The 23,412-nt window shown below is 38.4% G+C and overlaps 1 protein-coding gene across 8 annotated transcripts in view; it reads left to right on the forward strand.

Moving 5' to 3' along the window:
- PKNOX1 (PBX/knotted 1 homeobox 1) overlaps positions 1–23,412 on the forward strand; it is a 47,998-nt gene that overhangs the window by 13,385 nt on the left and 11,201 nt on the right. For 4 of the 8 annotated variants that reach the window (XM_042457966.1, XM_042457969.1, XM_042457968.1 and 1 more), the window contains 8 exons: positions 2,433–2,535; positions 10,318–10,448; positions 11,381–11,552; positions 13,163–13,333; positions 13,864–13,941; positions 16,963–17,062; positions 18,093–18,190; positions 19,842–19,970. In XM_042457966.1, coding sequence (XP_042313900.1) covers positions 2,485–2,535; positions 10,318–10,448; positions 11,381–11,552; positions 13,163–13,333; positions 13,864–13,941; positions 16,963–17,062; positions 18,093–18,190; positions 19,842–19,970 — 930 coding nt within the window. In that variant the 5' untranslated portion in view covers positions 2,433–2,484. The remainder of the gene's footprint in view (positions 1–2,432; positions 2,536–10,317; positions 10,449–11,380; positions 11,553–13,162; positions 13,334–13,863; positions 13,942–16,962; positions 17,063–18,092; positions 18,191–19,841; positions 19,971–23,412) is intronic. The other 4 variants (XM_042457970.1, XM_042457971.1, XM_042457973.1 and 1 more) reach the window with 4 other exon arrangements.

Here is a 23,412-nt window from a genome sequence, read left to right on the forward strand (position 1 = left end):
CAGCTGAGTTATTCATGGGTTGCTCCCCCTGCCAGATGCTGCTACAAACTTCATCCTGTCTATCAGAGCAAATGGAAGAACGTACTGCGGGAGTTTTCCCCATCCACTGCTGACGATGAAAATCTCACAGATAAGGCCAATGTTCCTTTTCATGATTTGCAAATAGGAGCAGTCTAAGGAGTGTTCTGTGACCTTGAAAATTTCTCCCACTTATGTTTTTGGAAACGAACAGTGAAAGCAGAGCTCCTAATAATAATAGGATAACATTCCTTTGGAAACCTGCTCTCCCATGGTCTTCTATTTGTCTATATTACATGGTCTCATTTAAAGCCCTACATGGCTTGGGTCCTGACTTCTTGCTGGAACGCCTTCTCTCATATCATCCTCCCTGCACTCTTCATTCTGCTGGGAAGAATCTGCTTCAACCAAAGAGGACTAGTCTTTCGGCAGTGACCCAGTGTTCCTTTTGAGCAGTTGCTCCTAGACTCTGGAACGACCTACCGGATGAGATCTGTCAGATTACCACCTTGGAAACCTTTAAGAAGGCTATTAAGATGGATCTCTTCCGGCAGGCCTTTCCAGACTAGGTCCACCTCTATTTTCCTGCCCCCCCCCTCCACTTCTCTCCCCTTTTCTCCATCCCTTTTTCCATCCTATCTGGTGCCCGCTATACATTTTTACTGTGATTTCATACTTTTGTTTTAATATCTGTCTGGTTTAATCTCTTTTTAGTATTACTATGTTTTTATACTGGGGGGGAGGGATAGGGCTTTTAGAATTTTAATTGTATCCACTTTTATTATTGTAATCCGCTTGGATTCCAAGTGATTAAGCGGAATATACATTATTATTATTATTATTATTATTATTATTATTATTATTAGTTTTTTAACAGCGCTGTACCCATGGAAAGAGGTTTGATTTTAGTACCTTTTCGCAACAAAAATGTCAGATCATTAGGTTTGTGTGTGCATACATCCCCTCTTTGGTGAGAAATTGCTCCTTGAGCAAAGTGTTTGAAAACAAAGGTGGTCAGACACTATCTTGGTTGAGTACAGGGAGGACACACATGGAAGCACATATACCACTTTCAATCAGCAGCTTTGAAAATTGGAATACACTATAAACAGCCTTGGACTTTATTGTTTGTGGGTAGGTATGTACAAAAGGCCCCTGATGACCATTAAATGTCACTTCAGTGTGCTACCTCTAAAAACATTCTGGGTTTTTGCCCATTCTCATCTGTGTTGGATGTTTCAAGAAAGGAATTTCCAAAGAAGTGTGTGAGTTATTCCTATATAATTTTGATTGTGCAGGCAAGTAAAGTGGAGATTTCTATGCTTGTATCTGAAAACGCTTGTGATTACAAAGAAAAACAACCCAAACATCTGTTCATTAGGTGGAACTTTTCTTAGCAGTAGTACCATCTTATAAGTTGGGATTGTGATCAATTTATGTTTTTCATATCTGGAGATTCTCCATGAAAGTCCTCCTGCATAATTTCTGTATTGTCTGAAGTGATTTTCTTGTTTGAAGTACACATTTTCTTTATGTATCTTCAGAAGCTATGTGTGCTTGCATCGGTAGACTGACTTGCACATAAACTAACTGCCTTTTTCATCTATCCTTTGTATGGCCTTAGATGTACACAGAAACAGTCTATAGTGGGTGAAGTAATGACCCCATGAGAGCAGAAATTACTAATGCCTATCACACTGAGGATGTTTGCTCTGCAAATATATGAGACAAGCTGGATCTTGGGTTAATCAATCCTTTATGTAGTCAGAGAGATTATGCATGCTTAGGAAAGGCAAAGTGTAGAAAGCTCTGTTTGTAAGGCTATAAATGTGATAATATGCACATGAAGGATGCTTAGTTAATTTATTGTTATTCAATGAGTAGCCATTGGACAATTTTGCTTTATGACCTCCACATGTAAAAAAGGTTATTTTCCCTCTTGGTGCATTCAAAATACCCTTGTGTACTATGTGAGTAATACAAGCTACTCCTCAGCATGTACATTGTTAAAAAACAAAAAAAAAATTGTGTTCTGATCAGAGAAAGAATTGTCTTAATACTCAATGTCCTGGGTAATTTTGGCTTTTGTTATTTTTGATGATGATGGTCATTTTATTTTAGCAACATACAATTATTTCATCAATATTTTGTGGCAATTACCCATGTATTTCAGTAGTGCATTGTTTTGGTAATTTCTGCAGATTTTGATTATGAGAATGTAAACCCTAGCTATCATTAGTACTTGTCAAAATGTTTTGGAAGGGAAGTTTATTGAACTTGTACAGGCGATACAGAAAGTACATGTAAATGTAATTACATTTTTCAAAAATCTTATTTGCTGCTGCAAAAATAAAGCTCAGTTTGTTAGTCTATAATGTCTTATTAACCTTTCAGGGTTTTTTTTTTTTCTTTAGAAAATCTGAACTAAGATGTGATTATTTAACTTTGTAAGACTTCTCTGTAACCATGATGGCAACGCAGACATTAAGTATAGACAACTATCAAGATGGGCAGCAAGTAAGAACTCTTGTGTTTTTTTTAAAAAATGCTGTTTTTTAGTAGCCTAAATATTTTTAAAATTAGGATACGCAATACTTCAAACCACTTATATCTAATTTATAGAGCCTGTTGGTAGCTGTTATTTTGATTATGGTACACAAGCAATGCCAATAGGTTGCACATTACCACTTCCTTTTCTAGTGCTGTTTGTAGAAAGCTGGAGTAATTTAGTCTAAAGCAGTAAAGAACCTTTGGAAGCAGATTAGTTTAAAACAGAGAAAGTTATCTTGTGCCAAGTGAGACAATTTGTCCCAACAGTGTGTACTGTGAATAGATGCACCATTCTTTTGTCCTTTTAAAGTTACCTTTTTCTAACCTGGATTTTTTCACTATTTGGACTATGAGGCCAATAATAGGGTTATTGTTTGGAAAAGCTGAGTGTCCAGCATGTCTGGGAACTGTCAGGTTGGGGAAAGGCTGACTCAAAGCAAAGAATATTATCTTACAACTTCCCCAGTATAGTTTGTTCTTCATCTGCATCTTCTTTTCTTTCCATCCCATTTCCATCAATAGCACATGCACATCATTCACTCTTCAAATGCCTTGATTTTTAAAGGTTAAAAAGGAGTGATTTCTTTCAGTTTGGGGGGCACTGATCTATCTGAAATACTGCAATAAATGGATAGCTACCAAGATCACTGGATCAAGAGTGGAGCATTCTTAATCTGAATATTTAAAGGGTATCTAAGCATATGCAGAACATTATTCTGCACAATTGAAGCACTCAAGAATGGCAAAAGGGGTAATTCTTCCAATTTTAGGATTTATTCTCCTGAAACAGCAGTCCTTCCTGTTTTACTGAATGTGACAGAAGGAGAGGCACCCACTTAATGAACTCTAAGAAATTCTATCATCTTAATCCACTAAACCATACCTTTTTAAACTTTGATGTCAATTTGGGAATCTAGAAGGTTATCTAAAACTAAATAAGTTAATTCCAAGGTGTGATAGGCCTGAAACAGACTGGCAGTTGGGGATGGCTTCAGGGCGCTCTGGGGGCATGTATCATGTAAGGCAGCCCAAAACCAGCCCCAGAAGAAGATGAACCTTTCCGCTCCTATTTGAGGCTGTGGGAGGAGGCGCCCTCGGGGCAATGGCATGTTCACCATGGTGCTGGGGCGATTGGGCTGGGAGCGGCTTATAGCCGCTCCTTCCTGTCCATCTACTTTGCCCCTATATAAAATGCAGGAATACATGTGCCCATTAGTGAACTTTAGCAGATGGCTTGTATTTGGATCTGTTGAAAATATGCTGGTGTAATGTGCTAGTTATTTTGGGTATATACTTAAAACTGATGTGGGTCTACTGATTTTTTAGTAGCTGGCTTTTGTAATTTTGTAATTTTTGTAATTTTCCTTGATCTCTTGAAGCTATTTGCTGTGCCATCTTGTGCATAGCTACTCAAGTTCTACTAGGTTAGATGGGACTGGCTCCTAAATGAGTTCTATAAGATTGCAGCTTTAGTTTAGTTTATTTATGCTCGGGTTGTTCAGAAATTCTACAAAAGACATGCATATATATGGCTAACTCTGCCCATTTATTTGCTGTTGTCTTCAATGCCTTCACTAATTGTATTGGCTAGAATCCTAAGAGAAGTTAATTTAAGCAACTTCACAGTACTGGTATTTCTGTTTCTCCCCACACCCTGCCTCAGCAAACACCCTGTGTCCCATCCCACATTGCTTAGGGCTGCTACCCTTTCAAATAGTCTTAATGGAAATGAACAGGAAGCAATCAGGAAAGGAGAGAATATTAAACTTTCCTTTCATGAAATTAATTTATACTGGGTTTCAAGCTATAGCTATCATTTTAGCTGTTATTCTTTCAAAATATAATAGTGGATGTAATCCTTTTGAAAAATTGTGAGTGAAAAAGGGAGAAGGCAGTAGTCCTTCAAGCTATACATGTTCTTTCAGAGCAAGCAAAAACTCGTACGGATCTATATTAGGAATCCTGTACTAGTGTATCCCCAGGCAGCAGAAAGGGAAAAAGATATCACATGAGAATAATCCTACAACTAAACTGTGATTATACTGTATTTGCTCAAACATATCTTATAAAAAGCTCTTTATCATATATAAGAGAGTCATCATTTATATTCAGTACAAAACAAGAGAAGTGAAAAAAGGGGATTCAATATTTAAACATCTAAAAATGAAGCTGTGTGTATTCTGTAAGAAAACTGTTAAATTGCCTCTTTTTCACACTGTTTTTGAAGAATTGTGTATATTGTTCAGTTTTCATTTTAAATTTGATCTTTATAGCCCATTCTTAGAAAGCTCCTTTTAACATTTAGGTAAATATGTAGCATACAGAGTGGTATGTACAGTAGTGATAATTTGTTTCTGTTGTCTTTGTGCTATTTAAATTTGGGTTTATGATACTGCTTCTTGAAAGTAAGGTCCAAACCACACTGCAGAAATAATCCAGTTAGAGACCAGTTTAACTGCCCTGACTCAGTGCTAGGAAATTTTGGGGGCTGCAGTTTATTGTGGCACCAGAGTTCTCTGATAGAGGAGGCTAAATGTCCCACAAAACTACAGTTCTAGCATTGAACCAGGGCAGTTAAAGTGGTTTCAAACTGGATTATTTCTACAGTGCGTTTTGGACCTAACCTTGGCATTTTTAAAATATCAAGAACAACCAATTGTTTACTGCTGAGCTTTAAAAACATTTATTGTATATACTGGACTGTAACTCGACCTCATGTATATATCGAGGGCAAGTTTTGGGACCAAAATTATGAACTTTGATATGACCCGTGGATAAATCAAGATTAAAATTTAGGGGCATGTAACAAAGTATCTAAAGGCTGAAACAAAGGAAAACAAGGCCAAAGGAATTCCAAAATTCCAGCAGGCATAACTGGTTGCACTCACACTAAAGGCTGGATAGATGATCAAGCAGAAGGGAGTCAGTGGTTCCATGATTACACCCTTGCCTTGCAGGAGGGGATGGTTACTTTTTTATGAGTCAAAGTACAGTACTTATATTGACTTGTGGATAAGTTGACTTAGGGGTTTTGGGGTTAATTTTTTTTTAATGACAGTACAATCCTAGCATGTATGTTTGAACATGAGTCCTGTTGGCCCAATTCACATGACATAACAAGTCAGGAAAAAGCAGAAACTGTTCATTGGCGGGATACAGACCGCCGCCAGTAGGTCCGCGGGGGAGCCGGAGCCTTCACACGGCCCGACTCCCGCGCGGACCGAAAAAGAAGCTCCAAAATTGAGCTTCTTTTTCCGTCGCGTTTGCGACGTAGCGAGGCGCCAGGGGCGCGCTCGCTACGTCACAAGCGGCACGACGCGTCCGATACGCAAAGATGGCGCCGGCCATGTAGAAGGGCCGGCGCCATCTTGTACGGACGGAGTCCGTACTAGGCCCAGGGGCGTCTGTAAGAGATGCCCCTTTTTTAAAATGGGACGTCCAGAGGACGTCCCAAATGGCGGTGCAGAAAGCACCATTGTTTACAAGCAATGTGATAGCTCACATCACTTGATAGCTTTCTCTTAATGCAAAGCTCAACAATCTGTTTTACTTTGAATCCATGTCTTAGTTTAAGTTTCTTTTTGGATTTCATCTCTGGTTTGTTGGAAATGAAACAAACGAGAGGATCCTGCCAGAAGTTCACCCCACAGTATAAATCAGGGTGGGAACTGTGTGATCTTTTAGATATTGGAGTACAGTTCCAAGCAATTCCAACTAACATAGCTAGTGGCAATAATGCTGGGAGTTTCATTCCAAGAACATCTTGAGGAGCACACAGAACAAACCCTGACTTACAATATTGTATGACAGCAGCCATTGCATTTCAGTGGGCCTTAGGATTGCAACCTGAATGGCTGTTTTTTGCAGTTTGATTCTGATCTCTGCCATTTAAAAATAGTTGTTATGAAGTGGAGTGAAATAGTTGTGCTTTTTGTACAAATATACCAAGGAAAGCTGGATATGAAAGATGGCAGGTAGCAGTGTGTTGTGATATAATGTGCATTTATTGAAAGCAAAATGTATTGTTTTCAATAATTTGCTTCCCCAAATATATGATGAACCCTAAATTTAAAGAGACTCCAATGATTCTAAATTATATAGATGGTGGTGGGAGGGAATCTGAATTGGTGGAATACCTACAGATAATTAGGGGAAAAAAAGTTCATGAAGAATACTAAAAAAAAAGGAGGAGGAGAATAATAATAGTCCTTTATCGAGAAGCTAACACTACTAAAATAAAATCTGACAATGAAATTGGATTTGCAAATAAATCAGGAAAATGGTTGGTATACAAACTGAGAAAAGAAGAGGAAGTGATATTAAAGTTACAAGAAAGAAACGCTAATAACAGATACGGTAAATATACAAAAGGCATTTGATCAATATTGTTCCTTTCTATATAAATTCCAAGAAATTTATTTGGAGAAAGGTATTTTTGTTTTGTTTTTATAGTTCATTTGTTTGTTTTTACGTGGTCTTTAAATTCTACAGGTTTTGTCTGAATTAGAAACATCGTTTTATGCAACCCATTCGTTTTTGCCAGAGAAATTCTCCCCAACAATGACAAATTCAGTTTCTCCCATCTGAACATGTCCTGCTTAATTTAATTCCATGTCTTAACATAAAAACAGACATGCCAATTGTATATTAAAAAATATAGCTTAAAATGTAGCATCTGATAATGTGCAAGTCCTATTCTTAACATTAGACAAACCAGTTGTTGGGGAAAAACTTTAAAACATTGCAGGCCTTTTATTCATTAGTAGTTTTAAAACAAATTATTTGTAATTTTTGATCATCATATAGATGTTTTTCTTCATGTAATTTTGCATCTATCACTTGCTTTGCACCAACCTTGAACAGAATTCAGTAAACCAGGAGTGTTTTTTTTAAACTGAAGATGCCATAAGATTAAACACCACTAATATTGTCTGCTGTACCTATAGAATGCTGTTATTGCACCAAAATGACTGCTTTTTGAACTCTGATTTTATGAGGTAGTTAAGCAATGAATTTTGAAAAATACTAGAAGGGTTAAGTAGATGTGGTCTGAAATAATTAATCTATCTTTTAAATGTGTGACCTGGCACCTCATTCACTGTCATCTCTAATCATTTGTCAATTTCTCCTTACTTGCTGATTTTTGTGATGCACAGGCCTGAGAATGTTGGTAGGAAGGGATCAATGGAAGTGTGTGCTTATCTGTTGAACAGTTAGGATTTTGACACAATGTTGTTACTCATGCTGTGACAATTCTTTGTCACAGCACCAGGGGTTTGGGACTTGAAATGCCTTTATTTATTGTTAAGACTGTGCTTTTACAGTACCAGTTTTGGGCACCGCCATTCAAAAAGGATGTTGACAAGCAGGAGCCTGTCCAGAGGAGGGCGACCAAAATGGTGTAGGGTATGGAAACCATGCCTTATGTGCAAAGACTTAGGGATCTGGGTATGTTTATCCTGGAGAAGAGAAGGTTAAGAGGTGATATGATAGCCTTGTTTAAATTTTTGAAGGGATGCCATATGAGGCTGGAACAAGCTTGTTTTCTACTGCTCCAGAGGATAAGACATAGAATAATGAATGCAAGCTACAGGAAAAGAGATTCCACCTCAACATCAGGAGGAACTTCCTGACAGTAAGAGCTGTTTGACAGTTAAACACACTCCCTCAGAGTGTGGTGGAGTCTCCTTCTTTGGAGAGCTTTAAACAGAGGTTGGATGGCCATCTTTTTTTTTTTAATTATTATTTGGGGGTGCTTGGATTTCTTTACCCAAGTTTCTTGACCAAGCCAACATATGGTCTTTCACTATTTCTTCCTCTAATTTCCTTCCTAGTAAGACTTTATACAACATTGCTATTTGTTTAAGTTTGATAGTTAACAACAGATTATCCATTTCGTTTTTAAGGAAATACAACCCATACTCTTTCTGGCCTGTCTTAAATATCTCCTGTAATTGATAGTAATGAAACCAATTAAAGGAACTGTCAATACACTGAATAGACTGTATGTCTTTTAACTCAATACCCCCTTACATTGTCTCTGCATTGTAATGTCCTCGTATGTAAGATATTTACTACTTGGGTTAAATATGCTTCATAAAGCTTCATGTGGGGACATCCATCCAGGTATCCCTCAATAAAAGATTGCTTTTATTTTAACCCAGACTTTCAGGAGGGATCTCCTCAAAATATGGAGATGGAAATCATGGTGTACTTTAATTTTATCATACCATAGGTACGCCTGCCACCCATACCTTCAGCAGCACATATACTAAAATTGGAACAGGCGCAAGAATGACACACTGGATGACCATCTTTTGGGGGTGCTTGGATTGTGACATGTTGGACTGGATGGCCCATGTGGTCTATTCCAACTCTATGATTCTAGGATTCCCAAAATCCACCAAAACCATTCCTCCATTCTGTGTCTGCCATGGTTTTCTACCCAACTATCATTTGTGGAGCAGTACATATTATCACACCATATTTTCATCCAGTCCTGCCCACTTTTTGCCTTACTGAGCAGACCCTAACATCATGCCTCAAAATTCAGAGACATAGGGCCTGTACAGACTGGCACTTTGTGCCGGCCTGTGGGCAGAGTCAGGGCTCAGTGTCCTGACAACGCTTGCCCTAACTCTTCCCCATGGCACCATAATGGCGCACGCTGCTCCAGATGGTGTGCGACGTCATGATGCACCTCTGGTGCTGCATCCAAATGATACAGCGCCGAAGGCGTGCCATAGAACTGCGCTGCAGTGGCTATGTAACCCCTTGGAGGGTGCAAAAAGGAGCCGCTTTTTGCGGCTCCTTTTTGTACCCTCCAGAGGCTGGATCGAGACCATGGCGTGAGGTTGCCACAGCCCCAATCCAGTCAGGAAAGGGGCGGCCTCTCACCACCCCTTAGGGGCAATCTTTATAGCCCCATAGTTTTGTTAATCTGGAATATCAGTATACAAAGGAATCTTGTAGCACCTTTGAGACTAACTGAGCAAAAGACATTGTAGTATAAGCTGCTGTAAACTTGGCCTATTTCCTCAGGTGCATGGACGGTTTCCTCTGTGTGTGTGTATGTGTGTAAAAGAAAAGATAGTTTAAATGAAATGGCGATGTTTTGAAATTCCAATCTGAAACATTTTTATCCCAAATGCAGGAGTGGTTTCTGTTTCTAATGCTACCTAGATAATTAATCCTAAATTGTATACAGTATTGTCTTTCATAAGTGGAGGCATAGGCAAGAGTTAGGCAAAGGTTTTAAAATACCAATAATGGAAGATATGACAGAATTCTTTTCTTTTATGTATGATTTTAAAATAAATAATTGGAAATAATTTCCAGAGTGTTTTCCTTAAAACTGCATAATATGCAAGGAAAAAGAAGGAAAAGCAAGGCAGGCAGCAGATGTTTTCAAGCTTTGCTTTCTCAGATTGATTTTTGGAGCAATGTGTGCATAGCTTTATCCAAAAATAGCTGGTTCTGAAATACAACATTCTATAATTATCAATATACTAAAAGAAATCTACTAATAAGAGTCAAACTTATAGTGACCTTTACACTGTCGCCCTGCCTCCAAATGTTGCAAAGATTAAATGAGTTTTTTGTTAACTGCTTGTACTTTTTGTATAGTTGCCAAGTCATACCAGCTTTCTGGCAACTTTGTAGGCCTTTGCCTTTCTCTTTGCTTAGAAAACAGAGCCTTTAGTGGTGAATCTGAGCAGTTGGCAATATAAAGCATCTTTCTTTTTCTAGCAGATGCAAGTAGTAACAGAGTTAAAAACTGAGCAAGATCCAAACTGTTTGGAAACAGATGCAGGAGGATTGAGTCCTTCTCCAGTTGAGTCTCAGACACCGATGGATGCGGACAAGCAGGCCATTTACAGGTAGCAGTGTTGACAGAATGAATTATCAAAGTATTAAAAAGTGTTGTTCTCTTTAGACACCAGAATGGATATTCTCAAACTGAGGGGCTGCTCTGATGATGGTAGGGACACACAGGCAACACCTGGAAAAAATGGACATATAGAGTTTTTGGGAGGATAAGATCCTGAAATTGATGGAGCCTTTTCCCCATTATCAGGCAGAGCATGGTGAGATCAATGTCATCTAGAAGATCTTCACTGATTCCCATTAGATTTAGGGGTAGAAATGCTATTTGACTCTCATCCTAGCCTGACTTGGAAATAACCTGTTTTGTTCTAATGGGTTTTCATGAGAGGCTTTTCACTGAATTTGTTCCTAGTCCAGTTTGTCACAAACAGATACAGCAGTGTCTGGGTGTCTGCACTTTATTTTGCAAGGCAGATGGTTAGTGCTGGGGCAGGGACACCCAAAAGATAAACCAGGATGGCCTATCAAAAGTCTGTGAAACCCTGAAGTAGAGTAAAAGCTAGTAATTAATATTTAGTATCTTATCAGGAACTTTAAGAATCTTGCAGTTCTCTATTTCTTCTGCGGTGGCTAAGATTATATTCAGAATTTTCTTTACATGCATAAGAATGCAAAATTCTGCAGAGTTACAAGGCAGTTATCCGTATTGAAAACAGTAGTGCTTAACATCTGAGCGAGCAAGCATACGGCTGCTGAAATTTCCAGCAATTTCAACAGGGCTTGAATGTTTTAGTACTTGTAAGTAGTAGGGTAAGTAAGAAGGATTACATAGTTCGTTTATTATTAATCCTTAGTGAACTTGTTGTTAACTTTTGTTTATTTTATTTTATGTGTATGAAATGTTTATTGTTTCCATCATATGCACTTACATACAGAAATTTCTACAGTCTTAAAGTTTGCTTGTCTTTTCTGTTTTTATTTCCAGACATCCACTTTTCCCCTTATTAGCCCTGTTATTTGAAAAATGTGAACAATCTACACAGGGATCAGAAGGCACAACATCTGCAAGTTTTGATGTAGATATTGAAAACTTTGTTAGGAAGCAGGAGAAGGAAGGAAAACCCTTTTTTTGTGAAGATCCCGAAACAGACAATTTAGTAAGTTAACTACTAAAGTATTTTAATAGTATAAAATTACTGTAGTAATACAGTATTCCTAAAGGAATACTAAATTTCTTGAGTGATTCAGGGAAAAATAAGGTACATATTGATTTTTGTTTCTTTGGGGAATTAATTAAATCTGTCTAATTTAGAAAAAATATATGTATATTCAGATTACTAAACCTGAAGAGCAGAACTTCAGATGAAGAAATATTGTTTGGAAATGAGGGATTATTTAAGACTCCAAGTATGCTGTCCAGTAATCAGCTGGTGTTATTGCAGAGCCTGATTTTTTCCTTTTAAATATTTCTTTGAAAATACTCAGGAGGTCACTTCCAAAAGATGACCAAGTAACAGCATAAGAGCTGTGTCGGATCAAAGAAACTCCTATCTAGTCCAGCATTCTGTTTTCACAGTGGCCAGTCAGGTATTTGTGGGAAGCCCACAAGCAGGATATGAGTGCAAGAATGCTCTGTTCACATTCCCTAGAGGTGGCATTAAAAGGGACAGTACCTCTAGAGGAGACATTTGCCATTGCTATTTGTCGCCATTTGCCTCTTTTCTATAAACTTGTTTAAACTTCCTTTAAAGCTCTACCAAATTTGAAGCTATCAGTAATAATAATAATAATTATTATTATTATTATTATTATTCCGCTTTTTCACAAAGGAATCAAAGCAGATTCCAACAGTATAATTAAAACATCAAACAGTTAAAAATTACAATTTAAAAACCCCCAACCCCCAGTAAATCTTGTGGTAGCAAATTCCATATAATTTTGCATTGTGTGAAGAAGCATTTCTCTCGCCGTTCAACTTTATCTGTAATTACTCTTTGTTCCAGTGTTTGTTTGTTTGTTTTTTTAAAGAATAATCAATGTTGCAAATCCCTCATTCGTTGAAAGTCTTTCAAACATTATGCCATCTTTCAGTATGATTTACAGAAGAGTCTGTGGGTTGTGTATATCTGTGAAAAATGGGTTTCTGGAGTGCCCAAAAATTGTGCCTTTAAAAAAAAGTGTTGGGGGCTTTGGCTAACTGTTACAAAACCCACCGAGGTTTGGCAAATCATGTAGCCTAGGAGCCTTATTTCCCCCCCACTGCTGCTTTAATAGAAAGTCAAGTATCAGGAATCAACTGTATTCACATAATATTGAAATTAGGACATAAGCATCTGCCAAAGGTCAAAAATCAATATACATATTTTAAAATTTTCTTAAGAGGTCTACATAGATGTAGTTGTTTGAGTTATGGGGTGTTTAGATAATCAGAGACTTTCTTAGGGTGTCTCTGCCTTTTAAGTCAAAGGTGGGTAACATCTTGCCTGCAGATTGCATGTCACCTTCCTGGTTGGGAAACAGGTCTCCCCTAGACCTAAAACAGGCCAAGAACCCCCCTCAGAAGATTTTGCAGTTATCCTCAACTACTCCTATAGGGTATAGAGTGTTTTTTCAGTGCATTTTTAAAACAATAATTTGAAAAACAGCAGCTCAAATATTTATAAAAGCAACTATTTGTACTTAACACCCTGAAAATAACATATGCAGGTGCTTGTCATCATTTTTAAAAAGCTTTGTTTCAGAATTTTTTCTGTGTTCCCTTTCTTAGATGGTAAAGGCAATTCAGGTTCTACGAATTCATCTGCTTGAGTTAGAAAAAGTTAATGAGCTCTGTAAGGATTTCTGTAGTCGCTATATTGCATGTCTGAAAACTAAAATGAACAGTGAAACTCTGCTTAGTGGAGAATCCGGCAGTCCATATTCACCTGTACAGCCCCAGGTATCTTTCACTTTGACTGAATTGTATTTTCTTTATTTCTTTTATACCTACCTCCCCAAAGACTCAGGATAAGTAAGAGTAAAAATTTTAGCAATATGAAGTTCATTGTTGTTATGTGCCTTCAAGTCATTTCCGATTTATGGTGACCCTGTGGCGACCCTATCATTTTCTGGGCAAAATTTGTTCAGAGAAGGTTTGCTATTGCCTTCCCCTGAAGTTGAGAGCATGTGACTTGTCCAAGGTCCCCCAGTGGGTTTCATGGCTGGGTGGGAATCGAGCCCTGGTCTCCAGAGTTGTAGTTCAGTACTCAAACCACTATGTCACAAAGTACAGTGTTAAATATCTTGGTTAAATTTGTAAACCATGCAATTTACAAATAGATGATCTGTGACTGGCAAACTAGCAGTTTTTAAGGCTTTGTGATTTTGTTAAGGTTACCAGCTCTCCCTTGTGAAGTTTCTTATTGATCAGGAACATGAAAATGTAATTTCTTAAAGAATGACCATAATTTGTCAACTCTTTGTCTGCAGTCCAGCAACTTTAAACATGATAAAGATAGCTTGGATTTGCTGGAGCAGCTGTCTTCATGGAAAGAGTCAACAGAAAATGTGAGCAGTAGAGCAAAATTGACACAATTATCATTGCACCTCTTTGGCACTATCTCCTTAGCCTATTTTGGGGTTGGTTTTGTTCATCTCATTATAGATAAATGGCCCCATCAAAGCAAAGACTGATCTATATTCAGAAATAAATAGGATTCTGAGATTGCTCCCTATCACATACACAAAATTCCAGGCTATGAAGCCCCTTTTTTTCCAGTAGTCTGAACTTGAGTTTCATCAAGGCACAGATAAGAAAGATCAGGATCAAAGATCCACATGAAAATAATGGCCTATGTGTCTGCTGCTCACTTATAGAATGTCTCCTCTCCTGGCCACCTTGTTGAGAAAAAAAAAAGGATATTTAAGAACATACAAAGCTGTGCTGTAGGTACTGTGGCCATTGTTCCATCTTGCTCAATGTGATTGGTCTATAGGGCAAAGGCTATTAAAATATCAGACACTGGTCTAGATGGCAAAGGCTATTAAAGGTCACAGGCACTGCTTCCTGAGATCTTTTAATGGGGTATGCTGGAAATTAAGCTTAAAATATTATAGAAAGTACTGTATGTGCTCTTCCATTGAACTGTGGGCCCTCTTTCTGTATGTGCTATTTGTAATACTTGAAAAATGTGTCCCAACCAACAGATGCATTGGTTGGTTGACAGTTTTCTTGTTTGATATAGGTATTGATATAATGTCAGAGCACATGCTTTCAATACTTGAGAATATGGCGATCTTTACCACCCTCATACTTTGAGAACTCTCATAGAAGCCAGTTAAGTAAAGTGCCTGCCAGTTGCATAGTATAAACAAAGTTAACAGTGAATAGTATTAAAATAATGGCATGTGTTTTTAGCAACATAATAGAGGATTTGTTCAGTCTGTTTCATTACACCCTTCATGCCAGCCCCATGTCAGTGTACTAATTGTAAATTGCATTGCTGTCATCCTCTATTTGATTTATCAGAGTGTTTTGATGAAGCCTCAGTAATTCAGTAAATGTTTTAAAGAAGGTATGAAATCATCTTTAAATTTCAAATTAGAGATGCTTTTGAAATATAAACCACATTTGATTGATGATTAATGCTATTAACCTTAGGATTAAAGATAGGCTAGTGTTTCTCTCTTAACAATATAAAATTTTGTGGTTTCCTAATGTCTTATTTACAGTGCAATGCTATATGTGTCTACTCTGAACTAAGCCCCATTGAGTTCAATGAGACTTACTTTCAAATAAGTATATATAGATTTAGCCTTGATCTTTCTTAATTATCCCATTTTTTAAAAAAAACTGTAGATATTGCTGAGTTACTCTCAAGGATTTGTCTGCACAGGCCAAAAAAAATGGTCTCACCTCATTTTCAACTGAGAGCTGTCCACACAACTCAGGCCAAATCTGGGCCTTTCCAGTGCCTCAGGGCTTTAAATCTGGAGAAGTAAAAGTGGCAATTTACTCTAGGTTTCCATGGAAAACCCAGATATTTGTGTGTGTGTGGACTCCATAGCGATGTCAGTGTGGGGATGGGGGCGGGAGGAGTACTAGATTGGTTGTACTGGTTGTTTCTAGCAAGCCTGGTGTGTGTGTGTGTTACCATGTTTTATGTTCAGTCATGAGATCACTGATGAGGGGGTAGATCGGGCTGCCCACTCCCTCTTCCCCTCCCTGACTGAGTAGGGAAGACGATCAGATGGAAGGGAGTGATGAGGCAGGACAATCAAGATGAAAGTGTGTGTGTGTGTGTATACAACGACCAGATGAAAGAGATGTGTGGACACTGCAATCAGAGAAATGGGGGTAAAGGGGTAAGATGATCAGATGAAAGAGGTGTGTGGATACAGTGATCAGACGAAAGGGGAATGGATACAGCAATCAGGGGAAAGGGAGTGCGGATGGGAGTGAATCTTCAAATGAGTGAGCAAGTGAATGAAGAAGCAATCCCCCCCTCTGCTATTATTTGATTGCTAACTTGTCCAGAGATCTGCATATCTACATTTGCATTCTCCCCTTCACCCCATTTCCTATTATCAGTGTATCCACCCACCCCTTTCTTCTGATCATTGTATCCACACACACTTGTGGATACTGATCATTGTACCTCTTCACCCCCTTTTCTCTGATCACTTTCCCTAATCAATGGGGGGGGGGAAGGGGGGTGGCCCAGTGAAACCCTTCACTGCTGGCCTCATGGTTGCACATGTTCATAAATAATAGAGAAATAGAATACACATTTATTTTTCCTTTCTCCACTGTGTGTGTGTGTGTATATACACACACACACTTACAGTTCTTTCCCTCCCTTACTGGGGTGGCAAAGGAGGGGAAGGGGGTTGGATTGAGAGGCATCCATTCACAGTGCAAGGTGGTCATTAGATTGACAGATGAACGCTAAGGGCGATTGGCTGCTAGGGTGATGCATGCTGAAGGAGGAAAACAGCAAGTTTGTCACAGGAAAATGTGCAGCTGGTTGTGCCAATATCTCTTCTAAGTGCTTTGTGAGTGTCGACTTAACGGGTTTGCTGTGTGGTCCCTGCAGACCAGAAAAATGCAAGGTGAGGCCGATTTTTTTTGGTCAGTGTAGAAGTGCCCTAAGAGAACGAGTCCTAAATACTGAATTCATTGGCAACCTTTCACACTAAATACTGTCCCTTTGATTCTGATAGGATGACTAGCCCAGAATTAACTAGCACAAGCCCTGTTGCTTGAATTAATTTTGATCCAGAATTTACACATCTCTCCTGTATTTCTTTAGAATGGTTCAGTATGAGAAAGAGAGCCAGCATTTGAAAAGCAACATATAAATACAACATATTGTTAAACCAAAATTTCTAGCCTATTCAGTTCTTGCATTGGATTTCATTTTCATGTGAACTTCATTGCAGTTTTGGATCATTTTGATTGTAGTGATTATTTCCTCATCTCCATCTTCATCATTGGTGTGCAGTTTATTTATTATAATCTCTCTTTTTTAAAAAAACTGTTGCAACTAAAATGATGGGTAATTCTTGTCATTTTTTAATTGTTTCTAGCCAATTCAAAGTGCCATCACAGGTACACTAAGTCCCCAGGGGATTATGGTACCTGCATCAGCATTGCAGCAGGGAAATGTTACTATGGCAACTGTTGCAGGTAGGATGTACCAAACAAAAATCCAAATATTGTTGTATTTCATTATAGAAGCATTTTGTGACTGTTAAGAAAGTTATTGAGGATATGAATTCTAGACATGGATTTGTTCGATGGACATACTACGATGTTCCACCAATGTAGTCACAATAATTTTAAATTTAAAACAATAGCAAATGAGCAAATAGACATGGCAAAAGCAGGGGGGCTGGGTTGATGGGGGGAAGCAAGTTTGATACACTTGGTAGACAGATCTTGGGAGGGAAAGGAGCTAAATGGTAGTTGGTTCCAGATGAATTGATAAAATGGGCCTTGCTGTCTCATCTCCCACAGTTACTGGCAGAGTGGCTGCTCATGGAAATGTTATTTGAAATTATTTAAATTATGATTTAGCTTAGTAATTCCCAGATGTTATGCAATGAAGGTATCAAGGCATCTATATAATAATGGCTTATTGGGTCAACTAATGTATGTATTTATTTAGGTAATGTGTGTATTTATTCTGGAAGAATAAAATACTTGCACTATTACTAAAAATTTAGAAGTCTTTCTCATAATCCTGGAAATTAGCTAGATCTCTTCTGTCAGGAAACAAGATTCTTTTGTGAAAAACTGTTTGCTTTAAGGAAATGTATAGCCATCAGGTTTTTTTTTTTAAATGTTGTTCTTCAAAGTCTTTATGCTATATTATACAATAGGATTATGTGATCTAGTGGAAATCAAAGTAAATCAAGTACAATTGTGCAAAATTTCTAAGAACCTTTGACAATGCAATATATTTTATTTTTTGTGATACTAATCTAACATACTTTATGGTAAAAAATGTTCTCAGCTGGATTTTTTATTTCTCATGATCAGTATAAAGGTCTAGTGAAGTAAAAATGTTCAAAATATTTGTATACTATTTTTAGTATTTTAAAAAAATGGTGTCACCACCATCTTGTTTATTAAGTGATTTTATAAAATTACTATAAAAATACTGTTGCCATGCTGCCCCTGGATCTCTTATTGACTCTCTGTGGTATTCTTTAAGGTGGGGCAGTTTATCAGCCAGTGGCTGTGGTCACACCTCAAGGTCAAGTAGTAACACAAGCATTGTCACCTGGAACAATCAGGATCCAGAATTCCCAGGTTTGTTCTAAACACTTTATAGAACGGTTTAATTTGGGAAACAGTGTGTTAATAGCAAGATATAAAAATGATGCACTGATATTAAGACCTGCATAGCAAATTATTTAAACTGGTAAATACAGTTTGGATCCTGAGAAGCACAAGACAGAGTCTCTTAGGAAAAATGTTTTCCCCATATATCAGATCTTGTCTCATTTTGGAAGCTAAGCAGGGTTGGGTTTGGTTGTCACCTGAAACTGAGACCAGTAAGTACTACCAGGAAACTCCCAGTAGGGCTAGAAAAGTATCCTGCCTAAAAGCCTGGAGATTGGCAGTCAAAGTTGCCAGTACAGGGCTAGTTGGACCAGTGATCTGATTAGGCAGCTTTCTATGATCCTCACCACTGCCACTCCCACCCCCAATGATGTGGGATGGGGGGTCCTGGTGGCTGTTGGAAGGCAGCCAGAATTAACTAAAATGAAGTGGAGGCACTTTGTGTAAGCAAAGAAGTGCTTGTGTAAGGTGCTATCATCCAGTCTTGTCCAGTTTTCCTTTCAGCAGTCTCCTGCACTCCATTCTAGACAACCGTGAAATCTGCAGGAGTTCTCAGGGGATCTGAGGCAGTAGTAGAAAGGAAGTGGTTAGACATCAGGGAATAAAACAGTGGTGGGAGGAGCTATATCTTTGATCTACATATCATTTCCTGATATTCCATCTCAAGTGACCAAGGTTGAGAACCTTGACTATACAGAAAAATAAAAGGACTATCATCTAGATATCATTGAGATGCAAATGGTAACACTTGCCCCAGGTAACTGAAATCAGTCATGATAGAGGAAAACTTGACTTCCTTTTGTTTGATTGGCTTGGAGGAGCAATTAGTGGCTATAGGTTCCTAAAGAGAAAGATAAAATGCTATGTTGTACTGGTTTGATGGAAGCAAAATCTGCATGCTGTTCCTTATATCTGGTAATCTGATGCCATGATTCTTTGTGGCTCGTGTTATACTCAATAGATGCAGCTAGAAAGGGAAAGTGTGCTTATTGTTACAAATCCTTGGATCATCTTAGCCCTCTGCTAATATTTTCCCTGACTACATGCCTTTACTTTTCCTCATAGAAGTGAAGGGCTATTGTTCATTCTCACAGGTGAAAACCAAATGTTGAGTTATGGGACAGCATTGCAGTGTGGGGGGAAAGTTCCCACCAGACTGTTGCGCAGCATGACCATCACCAACAGGGACTGCACTAGGGTGAGGATTCATCTCCTTGCTATCCTGAACACAGCTTCAGTGTTGTAAAGGAGGAGCAACATGTCAGTTAGTGCTTTATTGATATATTGATATATATTGATATATACACAGGGGAATGCTCCCCTGTGTATAAAGACCTCTACACATAGAAAACTATTAGTGGGAAAGCTAACTTAGAATTGGCATGCTAATTATCTGTGGACAACAAGTTGTATTTTGACATAAGTATACATTTAAACATGCTGTTTACTATATGCAATTTATAATAGTAAACATGGCAGCATTGCTGCTTGCAACACAAAACGTGTTCTCTCCGTGCAATCATTTAGATTTTTCCACATAAAATTATTTCTGTGGAATATTAAGAAACCTGGGATTAAGTTGTTTTAGTAACTGTGCTACTTCTCAATTTATGTGCAGCTCCAGTTACAATTAAATCAAGATTTAAGCATCTTGCATCAAGATGATGGGTCATCAAAAAATAAAAGGGGAGTTCTTCCAAAGCATGCTACAAATGTGATGAGGTCTTGGCTTTTCCAGCACATAGGGGTAAGGCTTGATTATAGTATTTGTAAATAATTTATGTTCTGAGTGTTTTTGTATTTTTATTTGCTGCACATTAAATTAAAATGTTTTGACCATAACATGAAGAGTTTAAAAAAATTTTTTTAGAAAAATGCTTTCTGTAAACATATTCAAAATCTCTAAAGTTAGTACTGAATCAAGCCCATATTCAGTAGGTGTTTGTTATATATCCTCATTAATTTCTTAAGTACTAGCTTAATTTTTTATTCATTTATTTTGCTATATGAAGAATTTTTTAAAAAATTATGTGCTCTCTTGATCGATAGCCTTTTGAGTAGCTGTATTTAAGTCTCTGTCAATAGAATAATTCCTAGGGGGTAGAAGATATTTAGTGATGTTTTGTGTAGATGCTGGATTTTTTGTGCCAATTGCCTTGTATCCAGTTCCACACCCAGTTCCATTATGCTAGAGCATTTGTTAGGTTACAGGGGTTGGTTCCCAAACTTGGACCCCACAATGGCTATGTTGGCTGGAGCTGCTGAGAGTTGAAGATGACAAATCTGGGGAGTCAAGTTGGAAACCACTGGGTTAGGTTATTACATGCAGTCTTTGATGGCTATATGAAAATCAGTTTATTATGACTTGAAAGGTCAGTCAAATATTGTCACTGGTTTTCTGTTACACACACACACACACACACACACACGGGTTGTATGCTCTTGTTGCTGGAGGAGTACTTAACTCTTTGTTATATCCAGAGTTATTATTATTCATAATGAAATTTATTATGGAAACAGTATTGTACTGCCTGGGAAGATGCATAATTCAGTGTTAGATTCTTCAGTTTCACAGGGACTGAGCAATATAAATATGATGTTTTCAGTACTGGTGATGTCATATAACAAAATTAAAGTAGGTAGAACTGTCTCATTGACACAACGTAGGACTAATGCTGTGCTAGTGATTACAATTCAGCTTTTCTTCTGTTCTCCCTCCTACACCCTCTGTGCCACCCAAATACTTCAGGGAGTCCCCACCTTTCAACACACTGTTATCTGATTACTCAGTCTTTCGACGCTTTCCAATTAAGGACAAGTTCCATTGCTCGAACAAGGAGTCTGCTCTTTTGTCAGTTCTTGCCTAGAGAGGCTTGCTTGAGATCAACCATGCACATGTGCTTTGCTTGCAAAGCAAGCTGAGGAGGGGAGGGGCAAACCAACTGAAAAACTTTGCAAGCAGCATGCGTGGGCAGACCCAAGCAGGTCACCACAATTCCCTCATGTTACCCACATGGGTTCTGCATTTCAACAATTCAAGTTCCAGATGCTGTTGTAATTCCTAGTGTTGGATAAATGTGGGCTTCTTGTAATTTAAAGTGTTTTCCCAACTTCCAGAACAGTAGGGGTACATGGAGGACTGCAGTGTGAAGGGGAAGGGGAAAGGCCCCCATTTTTGGTTCTGTTAGATTTCTTTGGGGCCATTCAAACTACCTTTTACCCCAGATCAGAACTCGGATTAACCACGGGAAGTTCATTGGCCCCAATCCTTTCACAAGCGAAAACGAGGCTTTCACACCCGTTCAGGGCAAATGTCCCTTGGCGCGAATCTTTGGAAAGCAGAGTAAAAGCTGTATCTTTTGGGGGAAAAAGGGTTCCGTCAATATGAACTTGTCCCCGGTCATGATCGAGTCAAGTTCAGGAGAGGGATTTAGGTCAGAGAGAGGGTGGAACAAGCCTCCCCTTCATCGGGGTGATGGAGGAGGAGGAGGAGGAGGAGGAGGAGAAGGAGGAGAAGGAAGGAGCCTTGAGAAAGGATGCCAAGAGAATCGGAGCCTGAGGAAGGGTGCCAAGGGCAATTGGGGTGAGATGGAGCCAGAGGAAGGGTGCCAAGAGCAACCGGGGTGAGATGGAGTTGGAGGAAGGGTGCCAAGGGCGATTGGGGTGATGGAGGAGGAGGAGAAGGATGGAGCTGGAGGAAGGGTCAAGTTCAGGGAAGGCATGGTCAGAGGGAGGGCAGAAAACAGAACAAGCCTCCCTCTTGCACCAGGCAGCTCTCTCTCTCTCTCTCTCTCTCTTTTTTTATTTTTTTATTTTTTGACAGACTATGCGAATGATTTGTGGGTGATACATATAGATAGAATGTGTGTCTGCTTGTGCTACATTTTCCCTTTCATTTGCTTGCTCCTGGAACGGCAGCCTTTTTGCAAGAGGCTTATTATTATTATTATTATTATTATTATTATTATTATTTTGTTTAAAATGCAAATGCTACAATGCGAATTGTTACAAATGTTTCCCTTTCAATTTGGCAAATTGATACGAGAGTAAATGCTTTTGCTACACATAACACACACATACGCACACACCCCTGGAGGTTTTTAAATTTGATAGAATATGTGCACTCTGCCACCAGTTTTTTTTAAAAAAGGAAGGGGGAAAGCACCCATTCTGTTGACCAATTGCTGTAGGAAACGTCACCTTTGACGAAAGCAGAAGTGAATTTGACTGACAGCAAAGGAGCTTTCATTTTAAACCAGTACCGCAAATGTAAACCTTCTGCAAAGAGCTGCATTGTCATTCAGGGGTAAATAACCCTGATTAAGGTAAATGATAGTGAGCACTTGCTTCTGGAGGGATTCGGGAGGGGTGATCCGAATCTGCCCAGTTCCATCCAGGGCAAATAGCTGAGTGGGAATGGGGCCTCTGTTACATCTGTGGAAATCCACAACTGGATTTTTTTTCAATGGAAAATAGTTGCTTTGTGTATTTTCCTTTGTTTGGTGTTTTCACACTGTCTCATATTGGAGCTATCAGATGCTCTAGCAGTTGAGGTTGTTTCCATCTCTATTTCTAATTTTTTAAAAATCAGCATAACACTGCTTACTGTATATAAAACAACATCTCAAAGTATTAATGATAAGACACTGATGTTACTATGATGGGCACATTATAGATAGTTGTATTTCCTATGCTGTTTGTCCTATAGTTCTGTAGACTTAAAATATTTAACAATTTTATTTAACACTGCAAGGTATTTTATTCCTCTCATATGACACAGTATAATGAATCTAGTTTTATCACATGCTGGACTTACCAAGAATCACGCTGTCTAGTAGGAATTCTGGCAGCTATAAGGGTGTGTGTGTGTGTGTGTGTGTGTGTGTATCAATTGGACATGGTTTGATAGAGACTTATTTTTAGAAGTCAAGTTATTAAAGTGTTAAAGTGAAAAACAAAAAAATCTTCATTTAGCAGTCTGCTTGGTTATCATCTAAACATTTTGCCATCTCAAAGCCCTTTAAGGATTAATATTATTTCTGTGATCTCTCTGTAGTCTCATTTATGAGATCTGTGACTGCAAAGAATTAGTTTTAAAACAATCTTGAGATGTCACTTGCCTGCTTTTTCCAGAAGGGTTGTTTTGTGTTACTGCCATTAGAGGGATAAGCACTTGAGAGATTATTGTC

Source organism: Sceloporus undulatus, chromosome 3 (genome assembly GCF_019175285.1).
Source record: "Sceloporus undulatus isolate JIND9_A2432 ecotype Alabama chromosome 3, SceUnd_v1.1, whole genome shotgun sequence".
Classification (NCBI taxonomy): Eukaryota; Metazoa; Chordata; class Lepidosauria; order Squamata; family Phrynosomatidae; genus Sceloporus; species Sceloporus undulatus.